At 39.0% G+C, this 20,290-nt stretch overlaps 2 protein-coding genes across 2 annotated transcripts; both read right to left on the bottom strand.

Annotated features, from left to right (window-relative positions):
- Positions 1-992: 992 nt before the first annotated feature.
- On the bottom strand, positions 993-1,940 carry LOC142430861 (olfactory receptor 7G3-like). Its single transcript, XM_075535902.1, has one exon. It carries the CDS (start codon positions 1,929-1,931, stop codon positions 993-995), a length of 939 nt encoding a protein of 312 aa, XP_075392017.1. The 5' UTR covers positions 1,932-1,940.
- A 13,128-nt stretch (positions 1,941-15,068) lies between these two features.
- On the bottom strand, positions 15,069-16,007 carry LOC142430853 (olfactory receptor 7G3-like). The gene has a single exon (XM_075535888.1). The coding sequence runs from the start codon at positions 16,005-16,007 to the stop codon at positions 15,069-15,071; it is 939 nt and encodes a 312-aa protein (XP_075392003.1).
- Positions 16,008-20,290: the final 4,283 nt, after the last annotated feature.

The following is a 20,290-nucleotide window of genomic DNA, read 5'->3' as shown; positions in this document are numbered from 1 at the left end:
GACATCAGACAAGTGGTTGAAGGGAGACAGTGGCTGGTGTAAGACATGAAAAAATTAGTAATTTATAAATTATCCATGGTTCATGAAGGAGGGAGAGCTGGGGAGGGAGGACAAAATGAAGAGTTGATACCAAGGGCCTAAGCAGAAAGAAAATGTTTTGAAAATGATGGCAACATATATAAAAATCACACAATGGATGGATGGATGGATTGTAATAGGAGCTGTCCAAGCCCCAATTTTTTTTTTAAATAGTGAAAGAACAACAGGAGGATGCCATGAATTCTTGTTTACAAATCCATTTATTAAGCCTTAAAGACAACAAAGATTAAACAACCACAACTATCTGGATTTGGAAAGCCATTAACGTGAGGCTAAATAAGTTCAGTGACTTATGGCCTTGATTTTGGGATTAAAATGAGACCATTGTCGTCTCTACTCCAGAACAAACAAGCAGCGTACAGGGATGGATCTGAGGCTTTGACTGCCAGGATACATGACCATACAGAATCTTAGTCATGGTCACCAGGATTCCATTTCAACTGAAGTCAGATGACACGTGGCTTCTTATTAGTAAGTTCCATTACATGGAAGCCAATGCACAGTGACCTTATGTAGAAAAGAGGGATACCCTGCCCAGTTCTGTGCCATCCTCACAATTGTTACATGTGAAGTTGTTGTTGCAGCCGCTGTGATCACCCACTAAGACAACTACTGTCTTCACTTTAAGCTTCAAAGACACAGATTGCTAAAATTTTTCTTCTACAGTCTCTGTGTGAATTAGAACCACAAAATTTTAAGTTTGCAGTTCAGTGCAAGCCACACAGTGATAACACACAAGAAGTAAGAATAAAATAATGAAGAAACAGATGTTTTACCACTAACCAGTATAATATCTGAATCCCTACAACAAGGGAGTTACTCAGAATTTCTGAATCACTATTACTTATTTTGTTCTGATATCGTTTAATAACTTAAGCCACAAAAGTGATATGTCAATGGAAAGAGCACGTTCTCAAGATGAGTTTCCTCAAAGCCTCCATCATGTCCTTGTTCCTCAGACTGTAGATGAAAGGGTTCAGCAAAGGGGTGACCACCGTGTACATCACCGAGGCAACTGCACTCTTTTGAGACGAGAGAGAAGCTGCACTGCTGAGATAGACGCCAAACCCAGTCCCATAGAATAAGGAAACCACAGAGAGGTGAGACCCACAGGTAGAAAAAGCTTTATATCTTCCACCAGTTGATGGCATTTTTAAGAGAGAAGAGACAATTTGCATGTAAGAGAAAATAATCCCAAGAAAAGGTCCCCCACCCAAAACGCTAGTCATGAAATACAGCAGGATGTTATTCAAGAGGGTATCAGAACAGGCAAGTTTGAGGACCTGAGAGAGTTCACAGAAAAACTGGGGAATTTCCAGGTCTGTGCAGAAGGACACACACAACATCATCAAACTGTGGAGCAGGGCATTCACCATGCTAATGCACAAGGAAAGTAGAATGAGCAGGGCACAGAGGTGGGGGTTGATGATGGCCATGTACCTCAGTGGATGACAAATGGCCACATAGCGATCATAGGCCATTACCGCAAGGAGGCAATTTTCCAAACAGGCAAAGATCAACACAAAGCAGATCTGGGTGAGGCAGCCTGTGTAACTGATGGATTTACTCTGAGTCTGGATGTTCACCAGCATCTTAATGATTGTGGTGGTGCAGAAACAAATGTCAGTGAGGGACAGGTTGGATAGGAAGAAGTACATGGGGGTGTGGAGATGGGGATCTGAGCTGATGGCCAGGATGATGAGCAGGTTCCCAGACACGGTGATCAGGTACATGGTCAGGAACGTCCCAAAGAGGAAGGGCTCCAGTGCTGGATTCTGGGAAAGGCCCAAGAGGAAGAATTCTATTACAGCTGTTTGGTTTCCTGTTTCCATGTTATCAATGATCCTGGTGGGAGGAAAAGAGAGGGAATAGGCAAAACAGATGTACAAAGATGTCTTATTTGGAAGAAACACGCTAGCATATACTTCAGAGGAAAACACTAGCATATACTGTGAAGTGGACTGAGTGTTTTTTCTGTGATTACCTCCCTCTAGTTCATCTTTCTCTGTGTTGTCTTTCTTCCTACACTCTCATTTTTTTCTGTCCTCTTCCCACCACCTCTTCTTTTTTTTAGTCGTTTTATTAGGGCTCATTCAACTCTTATTACAATCCATACATCCATCAATTGTGTAAAACACATCTGTACATTCATTGTCCTCATCATTCTCAAAACATTTGCTCTCCACTTAAGCCCCTGGCATCAGGTCCCCATTTTCCCCTATCCCCCACTCCCCCATCCCTCATGAGCCCTTGATAATTTATAAATTATTATTTTATCATATCTTGCCCTGTGCAATGTCTCCCTTCCTCCACTCTTCTTAATCACATATTTTTCAAAGTTCCTTAAGTGCCTAATCTTTTTTCTGCATTTGTCAGCTAACCAGAGTACACTTTGAAATGCCATTTAATTTTTTTTTTCTACAGAAAAAATTAAGCTCATTAAACCAGCAAAAGATTGAAATTATCTGTTGGTTAATATGTTTTTTAGAGGATCCGTTCTCAAACTACCTTAGTCAGACTTCGTTGAAAGACTTGCTGAAAGTGGAGATTGCTGGGGCAACACCCTGAGTACAAGATTCAGAATGTAGGGAATTAGGGTTCCACAATGTTCCTTTCTAGTAAATTTCCAACTGCAGAGAGGTCTTGTGCAGCACATTTACACAATGAAATATATTGATTAAACTTTTGACTGCTGCTTCCATGAACACTGGCTGTAGATGCAAGCAAGAAAAATCCTTGTCAACTTGAATGATTTCTCCATTGTGAATATTTTTTTCCTTTACATTGAGTTATAAACCATACTGGTGGCTGCAATCTTTACCAGCAAGTGCTTCAAGTCCTGCTCACTTTTAGCGAGCAAGTCTATGATATCTGCGTATTGCAGTTGTTAGTTAGCCTCCCTCCAATCCTGATACTACATTCTTTTTCATATAATCTAGCTTCTCTGATTCTTTGCTCAGATTGAATAAGTATGAAGAGAGTATGCAGCGCTGAACACTCACTTTTCCTGATATTAAACCATGCCGTATTCCATAGTTCTGCCTCTTTATCCCTGTACAGGTTAGACATGAGCACAGTTAGGTGCTCTGGAATCTCCATTCTTCCCTAGGCTACCCAGATCCATGATTGGAAGAGATCCATATTTGTAAGCATTCCAAAGGAATGCGACCCAACTAAAATAAAAAATTGACTCTCTAAAATGATATGTACTCCCAACCTTCCTGCAAAACAGAGGTATGGGGGTAAAAATAAAAGGGATATGATCTTTAAATCTCTAACCCAACTAGAATTTTAAAGTAAGAAATACACAGGCATGCAAGTTTCTTGGTAGGAAGAGGGGAGTAGATGTTTGCTAAGTCAACCATAGAAGGGAAAATATATGTGGGGCGAAGTAAGTACACCAAGCAATCTGTAAATCTTTACAGGATAAATAGCATCCTTATTATCATCCTTAGCAGCTACTGGGTCTGAGCCACTGTACTTATGGTTAGCTGTACAATATTTAACCCACGACGCCACCAGCGTAGCTTTTAGGGTGTGAAATAATTGTTATATGTAATTACCAGGATAATTGGATAAGACAATGTGGTCTAATTTTTATGAAAACCTTATCTTACACATATCATACACAGTCATTTAAGAAGTAAGTACATAAACACTCTTTGCTGTTTTAATATTATTTATATTTTCAAATGAGTGAAATAGATAAAACAACATACAATTTTAAGTTGTAAATTTATAGGAGTAATGAATAATCTTAATTAAGGGATGACTTCTTCTAGTTTGTTATATTTCCTTTTTTAATGAACTTCCTAGATTTCCCATGAATTCTATGCCTCAATTCTGTTCCCTCTGCTTGTGACAGATGATGGCATTTCACTCCCTCTACTTGTGGCAGAGATGATTAATCCTCACTACTCAGAAGACTGACTCAATCCATATTCCCTTTAGGTTTTGAGTCATTGTCTTCAATTTATAATTACCAGATCATGTTAGAAAAAGGCATACTGAAAATCAATTGTGGAATTTCAGATCCTCCTAATCTAGTTTCCGGTTTATCCCATCAAAGTCTGACTAGGCCAGTGTCTTTGTTCACTGGATCCTCTAGGAATCCTGAGTCTGTATGCCATATATTTCCATTACCTGTGTTAAGATGAGGCCCCTGTGAATTTGATCACTAGATTCTCAAAAGCTGGCTAGGCTTGATAGCATATGTCTTGTAATGTTTATATATTTAACTATAGTTTTGCTTATGAACCAATTATTTAGAACAAGTTTCCAAAGGAATCCAATAAAGGAGCAGTTCATGAAGATTCTTTTGTTTAGGGTCAATGGCCCTAGTCAAGGCCTGTTTCACAAACAAGAGCATCTAGGCCCTAAATATGGGATGTGACAACAATCAACCCTAACAGAATCAGTAATTTACTGGAAGGTTTGGAATCAGACACGTGAGGCTGTTCCCAGCTCTAGCACTTGGTTTGGGAATGAGAAAGTTTTCACAGTTCTTCAAGAAGTCTCAAACTTCTCCTTTGTCTAGTGAAAACCATCCTAAAGTCTTATAGGGATATTGCAAAGATGAGAAATTAACAGACACATCATCAAGCACATTGCTCATCTTATGACACCCTCTCCATGTTTCTATTATCATTTGTTTTATGAGGGCCTGGCCTGACAGCCTGGCAGTGATCATTATGGAAGAAGTGAGACCACGTGGAGTCAGATTAATGAGGTCAAGGGAAAATAATGTAACCTTCAGGAAGCAACGGAAGAGTTTAGGAAAGGAAGACTGGGTCAAACTGCACTGGGAATCTTCCTCACGCACAGGGGAGCAATCCTGCAGGAAGAGGGAATAAGCAAAGTGGCCGTCAGTATAAAGGGAGCCCGGTGCCCACAGATCAAGAGTTTGGCTGAGAGAGGACAGGTTAGCAGTTTGAACCCACTAGCAGCTCTGTCAGAGAAAGACCTGGCAGTCTGATCCTGTGAAGGTTTTAAGTCTTTGAAACTCTGTGGGGAAGTTCAGCAGCTCCCTCTAGGGCTGCTGTGAGTCAGTCAACTGAACGGTGATGGCTTCATCGTATAGCACTGTTCCTTCGGCATGGACGCAGGATGCAAATGCTATCAATGAAGATGAATAAATTAAACCCAGACACATTTGGAAACAAAAGCAAAAAGAAATCTCTCTAGCAAGCCCTATACAGTGTAGGAAAATTAAAATAAGATTTAAAATTACACATAAGCATTTTCATTTTTGTTATGAAATATATTGACCATACTGAAAAATGCACACAAAAAATAAAGGCCACATGATGTTCCACTTAGCACCAAAAAATTAAAATATATGATCATGTTTGCATTAGATCCTTTGAAATATCATGGAATTTTCCATTTAGTTATGCGCTTACATTTATTTAAATATTTTTGTGTGATTGTGTATAACGTATTCTGTATTTCTAAAGGGAAATGTAATTCTTCAATGCCTCCCTGTTTATTATTTTAAAATCTATTTTCTCACCACCAGGGGAACCAGGCCACTGAACGTGGTGTTTCTTATTCCCATGTGCTTTCACTACTTTCAGCCTGATTTTCTCAACAAACAATGTTATTGTTCTATGTTTCCGTGATTTACTTTCTGTTAATATCATTTCACCTTTGGTTTCTTAAAATTTGATGTCATCCATCTTAATGTATGTCAGTGTGGTTCGTTACCTTTACCTACATTAAGGTGTTCCATTCATTCTTCTAATTCATCAGAAATTGCTTTTCACTCAACAAAAGAATGCCATTTTTATTACGCTTTTCATGCATCAATGCCTGAAATATATCATATTTAATATTGGTTGCCAATGGAGAAAAAAAGACTATGAATGGAAACGGAATTGAATATGAAAAGGAGATCTCTTTGTGGACATTATTTTTTACGTTAAGAAGAGAATTGTGATAAAGATATTTGTTGTGGTTGTTTAAATTCTAATAGAATTGGTATGTAAGCGTTTCTCTCATAATGCTGGTTATCCTATCTTAAAATATTTCTAGAGAGGATTAAAAGCACCTATTGATAACAAGATTGAACTCTGAATCTTAGTGCCGTATTATGTAATAACCAAGTGAAATATATCCCCTAAAAAGCACACAAAAACAGATAAGAAGATGATAACATAAGAAGCATCCTGCTAAAGAATCACAAGAAAATTCTAGAAAATCCATCAGGTCTTAAAGGGTATTTTTTTTCGTTGTTGTTGAGAACAGAAAAAAATTTTCTTGTAATTTCAGGTGAGAGTAGGATATTAGCAGAATGAAAGCTTTTCAAGGATTCATGCAAAGGTGCAAGGAGATGATGGAGAGTCACAAGAACGTCCATTCTCCTCATCTTCTGACGTACTCACCTCACAACTGTCATCAGAAAGACGAATAGACCAATTCATCTTCCCAATTATAGAAAAATCAATTTTGGGTCTCCGTACATCCGGAAAAGCATCACCAACAGCAAATGGCATCTGGTTCTCCTCTGTCTGCTGAAAGATAAAAAATGGTAATTCTGGAATCAAGAAACACAGAAGTCAGAGTAGAAGTAGATTCCTGTGGAAAGCGAGAGAAACATTGTTAGGCGTTCTCTCTCGTGACCAAGGCAAGAGTGTTGACTGCATGGTCAGAGGCAGACGATGTGCAGCCCCTGTGACCCTGGGGGGTTTCAATCTCCAAAGCTCCTCATTAGTAAATTTATTGTGTGATCATTCTGCTCCCAATGCAGTGCAATCCTTAATGAGCAAGGTTCATATGAAACATTTGTGTTGAAAAATTCTTCACATTAATAACACTGATGTATGCAGACACTTTGCATCTTAATCCACTCACACGCATGCCAAGTGCCTTACACACCTGGAAACACCTCTGTTCTATGATTGGATTAGTCTCTGTTTACATTCAAAAGTACTCCAATGCTAACAGCACCAGGAAGACTGATATCATGTTTAGCCTAATGTATACTTTTGATATCACTTTGAGGATAAAGGTGCATATGACCCACCCCATGGTGTTTTTAGTCTCCTTAGATGCATATGAAACTTGGACATCAAATAGGAAAACCGAACAAGAAAGATTGCATATGAATAATGGTGGCGGTAAAATGTAGAATGAATCACATTGTTATTTGGTGCTTTGAGTCCATTTCAACCCCTAGCGACCCTATCTACAGGGGAAGAAACCTTGCCCAGTCCTGTGCCATGCTTACAATTGTTCCTGTGCTTGAACCCATTGTTAGAGCCACTGTGTCAATCCAACTCCTTGAGGGCCTTCACATTTCAGTGTCCCTCTGCTTTACCAAGCATGATGTCCTTCTCCAGCACAGGTCTCTCCTGGACACATGTCTGAAATGTGTAAGATGAAGTCTCACTGTCCTTGTCACAAAGGAGCAATCGAGCTGGACTTCTGCCAGCACAGATGTGTTTATCTTCTAAGCCGCCCATGGTACTTTCTGTATTCTTCTCCAGCAGCATAGTTCTAATATATCAGATCTGCCGTGGTCTTCCTTATTAAATATCCAACTTTCACACGCCTATGAGGCCAGTGAGGATACCGTGGTGTGGGTCCGGCACACTCTAGTCCTCCTTGCTTTTCACTACTCTAATGAGGTCTCGTGTGGCGGATTTACCCAATGCAACAGCCGCCTATGTATTCTTCAGTATCTCACAATGTTTTGAAGTTATGCTTAAAGTTTTTAGTGGCTACTTGCTATGAAATGACCAACCACTTCCTTAATTTCCTGTTTTAGTTCAAAAGCTCTGTGAAACCTGTTCACTTTGGGTGACTCTGCTGTCATTTGAAATACCAGTGACATATCTTCCAGCATCATAGCAACACGCAAGCCTTCACAGTATGACAAACCGACAGGCAAGGGGTGAAAAGTACCATGGATCGTCAAAAGCCAAAAATAATTCCATCTTGCAAGATGCATAACCAGAATGCTCTTGATGTGGCCCTCCACAATTCTTAGACTTTCTTCTTTGTATCAATGATTTTTCTCATAATTCACCATTGAGACAAGTATCTTCAAGTTTACTGATTCAGGCCTACATTTCTTCAATTATTTTTGCTTATTTAATGTATTATCTATTTCTAATATCTTAGCATTGATCACCTGGATTTGTACTTAGTGTTTTTGTATAATTTCTAATTTTCTATTTATATTGTTAAATTGATCTTTTAGTATTACCTTTAATTCTTGTGTAACATATTTTTTCCACTTAGTTTGCCTTTTGTAGTACCTAAGAATCCATCTGCTGAGTTCTGTTTCTGGTTCCAATTCCTTATCTTCCCTCAAAAGGTCTTTGGCTCTAAATACTTGTTGTCTTGTTATGCCATTGTCTCTTCTTTGTATTGATTGTAATTGTCTGTTGTGTCTGCCACATCCAGGTTTGTTGTAGTTGTTTCTAAAGGTATTTTTATATTATTAAGCATACAGTTCTGGAGGGGGTGATAGTCCTTGTCTACTAGTTGAAGCTGTTAGTGGTGTATGTGTGACTAGGGCATGCATTGATAGTTGCCTTCAATGAGTGGAGCAATAAAAGTTTGATTTAATTTTTTTCTTAAAAGGACATTCACAAAAAGCCCAATTTACAACCGCAAAGTCCATGCAAACATGTTAACCAACAAATGTACTCACCATCACCACCACCACCAACCAAAACAAGAAAATGTTTTAAAAACAGAAAAAAAACCTCAAAATACATAATGATAATAATAAATAATTAGATGTAAATAAAAATTCAAGAAGACGATTCAGACCAGATGCAAGAGCTGTTTCCTCCTTTTTGGGGACCCGCACACGCTGTTCAGGATTCCGTTGTGCTGTGCGCTGTAGAAGACATTCTGAGAATATGTGCTCCCATCTAACCTGATGGTTTAAAAACATTCTGAACTTAGGGCATTAGCACAGGACCCCTGTGAATGTGTGTCTGCTTCTTTTCTATTACTTTAAAAAATACTGCTATGCTGACAAGTTCAAGCCCAAAGCCTTGGATCCCTTGACTCTATGTGCCCTGGCTACAGCACCATTTTCCAAAATGGCTATGCACTGGCTGTTTGGGCCAAGACCTAAGAAGCCCAGAATTTGTGTGCTCTAGCCACTGTGCTTCTTTCAGAAGTGACTGCAGGCCAGTTATCTGGGCCTGGAGTCAGAGAGCCCTAAAATTCATGCACGCTGATGCTCTGTTATTGCCAAAAGAAACTCTCAGCTGGCTCTTTGGGCTCAGAGAACTAGTAACTCTGGGCTCAGAGAACTAGTACCTCCACCAATCCCACCAGTGCCGATAAATGCCTGGCAGTCACTACTAGGAATATAAATGTGAGTCCAAGACCCCTCTGCACACCAGGGGGCCATGGAGAAATGGGAATGATTCAGGCTTAGGTTAAAAAAACCTCCCAGCCTGTTGGTGTTCATATTTCCCCTTCATTCTTGTTTTAAAATATCTCTGTTGAGGAGGGTTTACAAAGTAAGTCTGCCTAAGATGCATCTTTACTGGAAGCCCTTTAATTTTTCTGGAATTCTATTCTTGGCAATATGACCTATAGGGTGTTTTTGATGCACACAATCAAATGCCTTTTCATAGTCAATAAACACAGTAAAAATAATTCTGGTGTTCTCTGCTTGTAGTCAAGGGCCATTGGACATCAAATGTCCTCTTCTGAATCCAGCTAGAATTTCTGGCAGCTGCTTTTCAATGTACTTGTTGCCTGATTGTTTTTGAAGAATCATCAGGGAAATTTTAATTCTCTGTGATATTAATACCATTGTGCAATAATCCAGTTACTCGTTTGCATCACCTTATTTTGAAAAAGACACAGTTATATGTCTCTCTCTTCCAATCAGTTCCCAGGATAGCAGCTTCCAAATTGTTTGGCATTTGTGAGTGAGGCTCCCATTGTTTCATCAGCTTGTTGACACATTTCAATCAGCCGTCCATCAACTGCTGGAGTCGTGTTTCACAGTGAAGCCTTCAGTGACACTGTATTTCTCCCTTCAGCACCAGGGGGTCATGATCATATGCTACTCTTTACATGGTTTAATGTCTATCACTTCATTTTGATACAGTGACTCTGTGAATTCCACCTGTCATCTTTGATTCTTCCTGCAACACTCAATATTTTGCCCATAGAATCCTTCAGGTTTGCAACCGGAGGCTGTAATTTTTCCTCCGTGCTTTCAGTTTGAGATTTGCTGAATGTGTTCTACCTTTAGGCTTTCTATCTCCAGATCTTTGCACATCTGTCCCACCGCTGTGGAGGTTTATTAGGGGAGTTCATAGGTTATAGGTTTGCCCTAAGTCAGCATCAGAAAACATCAAGGATACAGTCATTGGTGCACAGCAACACTGCCCTTCAGCAAGCCCCCAAGGCTCTCTCTAGTTTGCCTCTATGCAATGTGGTCCCTCGGTTTCTGACACCATGGTTCAGGAAGCCAACCTACTGTTCTACCCCACAGCCTCAAAGCCTCACAGCCTCACAGCCTCACAGCCTCACAGCCTCACAGCCTCACAGCCTCACAGCCTCACAGCCTCACAGCCTCAAAGTCTCACAGCCTCACAGTCTCACAGTCTTTTTGCAACTCCTCTTCTCTGTCATAAGGTGTCTGGACTCAGTCTTTGATCCTAGCATGACATGCCCTCTGTTGCCTCTGGTCTCAGCCTCCAATTTAGACAGGTAACCTCACTTCCTAGGTCTTAGGTCACAAAGGAATAGCTTTCATGAAGGTGTGCAAACTTCATTTTAGCATTTCATTGTGTCTTTTGACTTCCCTTTGAAATGTTATGCTCAGCTCTTGAATTTAATATTTTTAACATTTGTTGAAGCTATTCTGCATCCAAGAACAAGTTTCAGAGTCTCATGACATGCACGTTGATTTGTTGTTTAACTTTGGCCTTTTAATGACCTTTTCCTTTTTTCATGTTTGCTTTACTTGATGTCATTAGCTGGTTCTCCAGCTCTTCCATCATTTGTGTGCAATGCATTAAATGTATTCTTGGATTGATATCTTAAATCAGGTATGGTATACTCAAGGTCATAACTAACTTCCATTCAGTTCATTCTGATTTATAGGGACCATATAGGACAGGGTAGAATTTCTCCCATGAGTTTCTGAGATGGTAACTCTTTAGTCAGTAGAAATCCCTGTCTCTCCTATTGAAAACACTGGTGCTATTGAACTACTAAGCTTGGGGTTAGCAGCCCAACATGTACCCACTGTGCTGCCAGGGATCATGAGCTTTTAATTCTCTTCAGGATTATCCTGAATTTGTTGTTTTTGTTGTTGTTTAAGGTTCCATTGAGTTGATTCGAACCCATAGCAATGCTGTGCAAAACAGAATGAAATACTGCAGTCTAGTGCCATTCTTACAAGTGCTCAGGTGCCTGGTCTCACTGTTACAGCTACTGTATCAATTTGTCGCATCAGGGACCTTCTGCTTTTTGTTGCCCCTCTGCTTTACCAAGCTTGATGTCCTTCTCCAGGGACTGGTCTCTCCTGACATGTCTACAGAATGTAAGATGAAGTCTTGCCATCCTTGCCTCTAGAGAGCACTCTGGCTGTACTTCTTGCAAGACAGATCAGTTTGTATTTTACATGTGAACAATTGATGGTCTGTTCCACCATTGGACCATGGCCTCCTTTATGCTACTGATAATTGAGCTTGTCTACCATCTCTTCCTACATATCTAGTCAATTAAAATCTGGTGTGTTCCTTCCAGTGATGTCTATGTATACATTAGCCATTGATGATGTTTCAATGAAGAAGTTGTTGTTCTTACATAATTCTATGTTGCCATCTTCAGCTTCGTTTTTAACACCAAAGCCACATTTTCCAACTTGTGTTTCTCTTTGTTTCTAACATTTGCTGGGTATCCTACCACATTTAAGGCATGTGCTATCTGTGCAGGGATAGAGACAACTGATGCAACACATGGGATTTCAATGAGTTGGAATTGATTTAAATAAATACGTTTGACTTATTTTTTAATTGCCCAGAAAAATAGCATACAACTCTAACACTGAAATGAGCTGTGCAGAAAGAGTACAACAGCACAGTTAGTGAATAGACTTGTATAAATAAGAAACTGGGGCATAAAATAAATGTAGATTCTTGTTCACATCAGTGAAAAATGTGAATTCCAGATAGATCCATGATAAAAAATGTAAAAGGGAAAATATAATTCTTTCATTTTGAAACAGGTTGGAGTTTCACAAACATGATCTACTTAGAAAAAGTCATATAAAATTGCTTGACAAAGTCGAATATATGAGGGTGCTACCAAAAGTTAATGGAAAAATTCTTTATCTTTTTATTGTATTTTATCAGTGAACTTTTGATTCAAAATTACAACTTGCACATGGGTTTACCAAAACATTACTGTAAAACATACTTTTAAAATTCCATACACCTAAGAATAAATTATCAATGTAATACATGACAAGTTACAATTATCCCAATTTAAAAGTGCATGTATAAAATTAAAAGAATGTAAATAGTACAATAGAAAGACTATGAACAAATATTTCATCAAACGATAAATGACATCAAATTCTTGGAAGATAAATGTGAGTTTATCTTTATAACATTTTTTACAAATAACCTAAGTGTAATGTACTGAATAATATTTTACATCTACTTAGGCTTCCACAGAAAGTTATGCTGTGAGGGTGATAACATAGGACGTTAGGAACTTCTATTGGGAGTGTAAATTGATTCTATCGCAGAAATCTCTTTGAAACTCCTACAAAAGGGTATACACACTTCCCTATATACCATCACTCTACCTAAGCATAAAATTCTGAGTTTTTCCCATCAGGGGACATTCTAATAGCTTAATTTGTAATAACAGAAAACCATGTACTAAAAATTCCATCGATAGGATAAAAGATAATTAAAATTATACAACATTGAAAATCAGCAAATGGATTAATGCTACACTCAAACCAGGATTCAACCTGAGAAAAGTGATCAAGACATAAATTCTTACTAAAATTATAACAGGTTCATAAAGAGACATATTTAGTGAACTTGTAGGTATATAAATATAGACAATAAAAACGTGGTTGAATATCCTGATAATGCCGTTGTTGTAGAGCAAAAATGATGAAATAACAGCAGTGTTGACATAATAGGAAATGATAAATATAAGATTTTATGATCATTATTGAATTCAGTCAAAATTTGAACAATCCAATTATTAAAAATAGGCACAATACTTTACTGGGTATTTCATATAGTGCATATCAATGCTCAGAGGAGTAAAACTAAAAGGATGAAAAATCAAAACTGTAATGAAATACACTCTTTACCCTCAATATGAACGCTGTGATTTTTTGTAAATGTAAATAACAGCTGCTAATAAGGGGTTGTGGTTGATCTATAATCGTTTGTCGATTTGAGGATTTAGAGTGTAGGGGTGGAATATAGCTTGTCAATCAGATCATAGCCAATGAGGCCTCTGTGTGGGCCTGGCCTTCTCGTGAGAATTCTGGGAAATCTGGTACTTCCTCCTTGGAGGTCGCAGACACTTCTCTCTCTGCTCACACACTGAGAGACAGAGCAGCTGATTAAGACACAGGGAAATGCCCTAGTGCCCTGAGCCAGACAATCCACATGGATGCAACCAGATCTCTGAAGTTGGAGAAGCCACAGGGAGATCCCTGCCAGCGGTGAGATGTTTTCAATGCCACTGGATCCAAAGACTTTCTCGCCACTAGCTTGTGATTATCTTGCATTTGGCTTCATTGCATATGTTTCATGAATCTGAAGAGGACTTTATAGATTGGTATCGGACATATGAGCTGATATCAGACTTATGGCCTTGGACTGGACTGGGTTGGGATGTTTTCCCAATGTCCAATGGCTCTTGTATATAAACCTCTCCCTTATATACATATGCATGTTTGTGAATTTGTTTCTCTAGTCTACCCAGACCAACACAGGGATATAGAGAAAGTGGAATTTCCAACCATTTCTCATGAATTGTAAAAATGGTACAGCTGCTGTGGAAAATTTAGCAGTTTCTAAAAAAAATTATACATTGAATTTTCATATAACACCAAACTCCCAAACTTAAGTGTGTACCCAAAAGAACTGATAATAGCAAAAACACAAAATAAAGCCCGTATAACACTACTCCTGGCTGCGCTATTCACAATAGGCAAAGGGTGGCAATATATTTACTTTTCTGTGGTGAAGCTGTTTTCATGGATCTGACCTTCATAACTATAAGACAATTTGTGTTATTTTCAGCCACTACGTTTGTAATCTGTGATTTCTTATAAAAGCAAAAGAAAACTTAAGCAGTGCACATGGCCCACTTCTAGCTGGTGATGAAGAAAATGCCTTCTGCATGATACTTTGGGAATACCATCTCACATGATAAAGACGCGAAGGAGAGGCAGCCATGCTCTTGCGTCTCCTTCTGCATCTCGAAATGACGTGTGTGCAACTTCAGTCCTGGGAGAACATCGAGGGATCTCCCTGAGGAGGAGCCTCACACATGAGAGAGTCAACTGCAGACTGCTACCTCGGGACCTGGGCTCACTCTGGGTCCAAGCTCTTTGTGGGCAACAATAATTTTTATTTTAATTAGTTTTTCCCCTAACACTTATCCTTGTGTTTGACACGTTTCCTTCCAAATAACTAAAACATTCTCACTGAGAAAATTGAAGTATCTCAAATCTTCCCAACCTTGCCAAATTGTGAGTCAATGGGATTTTGATAATTTTCTACATAAGGAAACAATTTAGAGGATTGAAATTAATTTTCAAACACCATGGAGCTCCGGCAAAACAGATTCAAACCATGGTGTTTCAAAGCTCTCAACGGCAACCATCACATCTCGGGTCTCCTTTTTCCAAAGACCTTGCTCAGATTTCTTTGAATGACTCATCATTTATTCTCTCTAACATGTTCCAGCAACATAAGGGTAAAGCTTCTGACACGTCAATGGAAAGAAAGAATTCTCCAGATGAGTTTTCTTAATGCTTCCATCATGTCCTTGTTCCTGAGACTGTAGATAAAAGGGTTCATCATAGGGGTGACCACCGTGTACATTATTGAGGTGATCGCACTTTTCTGGGTGGAGGGACTACCTGAAGAACTCAGGTACACCCCAAAACCTGTCCCATAGAACAAGCAGACAACTATTAAGTGTGATCCACAAATGGAAAAGGCCTTATACTTTCCACTAGCTGATGGGATTTTAATAACAGAGCAGACAATTTGAGTGTAAGAAAAAATTATTCCACAGAGAGGAATAACTCCCAAAAGACTGGTCACTACATAAACCAAGATGTTATTGATGAGAATATCAGAACAAGCAATTTTGAGAAGCTGAGCTAATTCACAGAAGTAGTGGGGGATCTGAATATCTGCGCAAAACAACAGCCGCAATGCCATCAACGTGTGGAGGAGGGCATCCAGAACACTGATGCCAAAGGACAATACAACCGAAAGTGCGCAGAGTTTGGAGTTCATAATGGCCATGTATCGCAGTGGGTGGCAGATGGCCACAAATCGATCGTAAGCCATCATGACTAGAATTCCGTTTTCCAGTCCAGCAAAAGTCAGGACAAAGCATACCTGGATGAGGCATCCTATGTAGCTGATGGACTTGTCCTGTATCTGGATGTTCGCCAGCATCTTGGGGATTATGGTGGTGCCGAAGCAGAGGTCTGTGAAGGACAGGTTGGAGAGGAAGAAGTACATGGGTGTATGGAGGTGAGAGTCAAAGATGATCGCCAGGATGATGAGCAGGTTCCCAGCTGCAGTGATCAGGTATATGGTCAGGAAAATCCCAAAGAGAAGGGGCTGCAGATCTGGATCCTGTGAGAGTCCCAAGAGCAGGAATTCTGTCCTATCTGATCGGTTTCCTGTAGCCATGCTGTCGATCAATATGCTAGAAAAGATGGAAACAGATAGGAAATAAAGGCAAAATAAATCTCTATAATCTTGTCAAATCAGTTTTAAGTATCTTCTTGTGCTTATTTTTCTTGTCTTCCTTTCCTCCCCTTCACGTACCTTTATTACCTTCCACTGCTTTTCTTCATTACTACATATTCTTTTTCAAGGAGTCACTGAATGAAAATCAAAGAATGCATTACATAGCAATCTGCTCCAAAAGATCTTTCTGAAGTGTTGAATAGCAAGATGCCACTTTCAAAATGAAGGTGTACCTGGTTGAAGCAATAGTGTTTCAATCACAATAGTGTTTCAATATACATTCAAATGCTAGACAATGGATAAGGAAGAATGGAGAATTAGAAATATAAAACCATTTATAAGGGATACTCTCTCATCAAAGAAGCTGCTGATACTGGGAGGAAAGAGAACAATAAAGAAGATTACAAACTGGAAGTTTACTGGGTGTTTAATTTATCACTTAAAATTACCTGATGCTCGACAGCAAGGATGTCAGTAGTTCGTGAAAAATAAATCAGTTTTAAAAATACATTATCTGCGTGTTTCCAATATTACTTCATACATTTTTAAAGAGAACAGATAAGCTAGTGCAGACCTCGGGTAATTATGTCTGTGTGTCCACTTTCATGCCTAGAGCAAAGCACTCCTGAAGATGACGCCTCAAGGACCACAGAGAGGAAGCTAATGTGAGATAACCACCTGTCCTCCCCACCATCAGCACAAGAGTGCAAGTAGATGTCAAATAATTTGGTAGCCGCCATTATTTTGTGAATGGGTAGGTTTACACTTAGGGAGGAAATGATCCCTGCCATTGTAGACACAGAGTACGAGACTAGTTAAGTAAGAGCTGGAAGAGAGCGTCCCGGTGATACAAAGGAACCTGTCAGAGTTTCCCTTGGACGAAGTTGTAGAGCAACATCTGTCCTCATCTCCAAAAAATGAACTAAGGGATTTAGGTTACCTGGTGGCATTACTGATAATTGGTGTTTGACCTTAGTGTCGGGTGAAGTAGCTGGAAGAACTGTCCTCAGGAAGGACAAAGGAATCCAGGTGAGGCACAGACTCCTGGGCAAGTGGATCCTCTGAGGGCAGTCTCAGATGATCTTGACTAGAGAAGGTTTGCTCAAAAAGCTTGTCAGAGGCAGATTCTATGTAGCCTGCGTATCCCTGGGGTCTCAATATCCAAAGCTCCTCATTAAGCAAACAGATTTGTTGTCGTTCTGATCCTTGGGAAGGGCAAATCCCGAAAGACCAACAGGAGATAAGAAGTCTGTATGACTGATTCTCTGACCCTTAAAGGGCAGGCACTTTCCATTTACTTCTGTCCTGTTTTAGCTCAACATCTCACATACCTAACACACCTCTCTCCTTTTTTGATGTACAGCTAAAAGCAGTTCTAGCTCATCAGTGATATGAGGAAGTCTGATTCCAACTTAAAGTGTTAAAATAGACTTTATGTATATAATACAAATGATATATTTTTAATAGACAAAAAGAACTGGAAAAAGCAACAGGTGGTTTTGAGTCATTGAATGTTTCCTGATCATTAAACATCATTCTGCTTGTTTCAGACAGCAGATTCTAATGTATTCCATGTAGTCAATTCTACCCATGGTCAGTAAAGGCAGAACTATGCTAGCCTACTTTCACCCACTTAACCGCCTTTGTCAATTGTGTCAATATCCCTCATTCCATTAATAGACCATCGGGTAAAAGTATGCTTCTTAACTTTTAATATGGTTATGAGAAATCAGTGTCAGTGACTAGGCACTAATTTGTGGACACTAGTTTCTATACTCTCAGTAAACTTAAATGATAGATAATATTTAATAGGTAAAGATTAAGATTCCTATTAATAATTATTTTAACTTTTTATCTCTTAATGAAGCCAGTATTTTCATGTGTTTATCAATTCATTTTACCACATACTAATTACAATCATATGAAATTTGTTAATATGTGATCTTCCCAAGTTATCATTTTTTGTGGGGGTTTAAATGCTAAAGTATTTTGTGAAAAGTAACCATCTTCAGGAAGTGCCCTAACTCCATTTAGTGACATACTGAAAGCGGACATAAATTTAGAAGTCATTTAAATTTTTTTGATTATTTCCCCCAAATTTGAAGTACATTAGACCAACAAAATGGCTATGTTTCAACAAATCTGAGCAAGACTAGGAAAGGACAGTTGACTCTAATGTTATGTATTGTAAGGCAAAGTGGGGCCCTTGGCATTGTCTTGCCACTGTGACTCAGCTTTCCATGATGATCAGTCGTATCCAACCACATCAGAGCTAGAGAACGAACCCCCAGAACCAATCAACCTATACTCATGTACCTTTTTAACCCGCAATGATGTACATGTCCCATCATAATCCATTTCTTCTGTACTCCTTCTGTTATTGTCCAACTTAAAGATCCTTGTCCTAACTTATTAGCGTATTCAAATAAATTGAATATTTTATTTTTCAAGAGAAATGAAAAGAGATTTTTTTTTATCTGCAGAGCATAGCATGGAGTGTCGTGATCAAAATGCTCTGGGCTTTCTAATTCCTATGTAGTTAATGATGTTAGGAGTCATCAATAAAGTTCCAAATCACAAACCTGTGACTGACATTCTCAGTGATTATTATTTTAAAATTTCCCTAATAATTGACCCCCATTGTTTGTGTAAATAACATCCAGCCATGAAAGGAATGATTCTGCACAAGTGAATAATGCAGGTACTGTGATATGAAATTAGCCTACTTTGGCCCCATATCCTTTTCTCAACAGGGGTTTGAAAAGTAGTACCAGGGGCTAAACAAAGACAACATTAGTAGAAGATTGTTAAGCCCCAGAGGGATGGTCATAAGACTCTCTGCCATAAATTAACAAGGAGGCTTTGAAAGGGAGCCAAGGTGAGATTAAAACCAGGAATGTGTTTTAAGCTCACACTAACTCCCAGCTCCAATTTAAGAACAATACTCACCCTCCCCCGTAGGAAAGGAGCACAGGCAACATGGGTGCTATAGCAAAATGTGGTGATTAGGATTTACCTATTACTCGCAAGGGTGGAGGTCCCCCCCTACCACTAGAAACCTAGCCTCCCAGGCTCCTTTGGGAGACAATGAAGGATTCGTCCTTAAACACTCTCTTCCCATTCTCTGCTCCTCACGGTATTTGACTTATGCGCGAACTTCAAAAGTGCCATAGAGACCGTATGATTCTCCTTCATACGCCTTAGCTTTCTATACAAGCAACACGTGATAGCCAGGACGAAAATTGTGATAATGAGCAGCACTGTTAGGCTGGAACACAGGCTATGAGAAATACTTTGAACCCAAGCACGAGGGTCCAATCCTTCCATGCCCCTCACCAACTGCTTAATTATATCAGAGCCAGGAGATGCCTCAATTCTATCTTTGAATGTATAGAAAATATCCTTTTTAAACTGATCAACATCTAACGAAATGTTTCCCTTAAACCCTTGCAAATGTTTCCTAATCAAATCCCAATCATGCAATGTTACATTATATAGGTAAGGAGTTACACAGAAATCAGTTACATTCAATTCACATTGTAGCATCGACAAGTACAAAATCTTGATCTTTTAGCAAAACAACAGTCTGTAGTAACAGTCCAGTCACTATTATATAAAATGTTCAGTTATGATAGCGTCCCAGAGTCTCTTAGCATCAGCAATGGAAGAAATATTTCAGCGGTCAGCAATCACAAGGAAAGTCCAACAGCTTTATTCTGTAAAAATATAAATGCATTAGCCCTCTCTCCAGGTGAATGAACCTGGCTCCCAAACATGGTTTCCATCTTCTTCAGATTTCTTAGGATCAATTTTCTCTGTGGAATTGAAAACGTGTTTATCTTCCCTAATTTTAATACAAGCTTTTAGTAAGGAGAAAATTATTTTGGTTAAAATGACTAAATGAACTTTGTCACATATAAGATTCCTCTTCTCACCCTTCTGGTTTAACAATTCAGATTTCAAAGCATTGCTGTCAATCTCAGTTAACTTGCTAGGTCTTGACTCAGTATAAGGGCTAGTTAGATAGCCTTCATTGTTAAGTAAATTTTGGCTTCCAGCTCTCAGGGAATCTGGAGAGCTAAGATGCAAATTTCGGCTCCCAGCTGAGAGAATTAAGAGAGTTGACTATTTGGGATAGCTTCTTACCATGCTTTGAAAGACTGAAAAAAATCCTAATACATTTGTTCAATCTGTCCTTTAAGTAACTTATCAAACAGACGTTT

This window comes from Tenrec ecaudatus, chromosome 1, assembly GCF_050624435.1.
Source record: "Tenrec ecaudatus isolate mTenEca1 chromosome 1, mTenEca1.hap1, whole genome shotgun sequence".
Lineage (NCBI taxonomy): Eukaryota > Metazoa > Chordata > Mammalia > Afrosoricida > Tenrecidae > Tenrec > Tenrec ecaudatus.
Note: the sequence above shows the minus strand (reverse complement) of the source record. Positions and strands in the feature narration are given on the sequence as shown.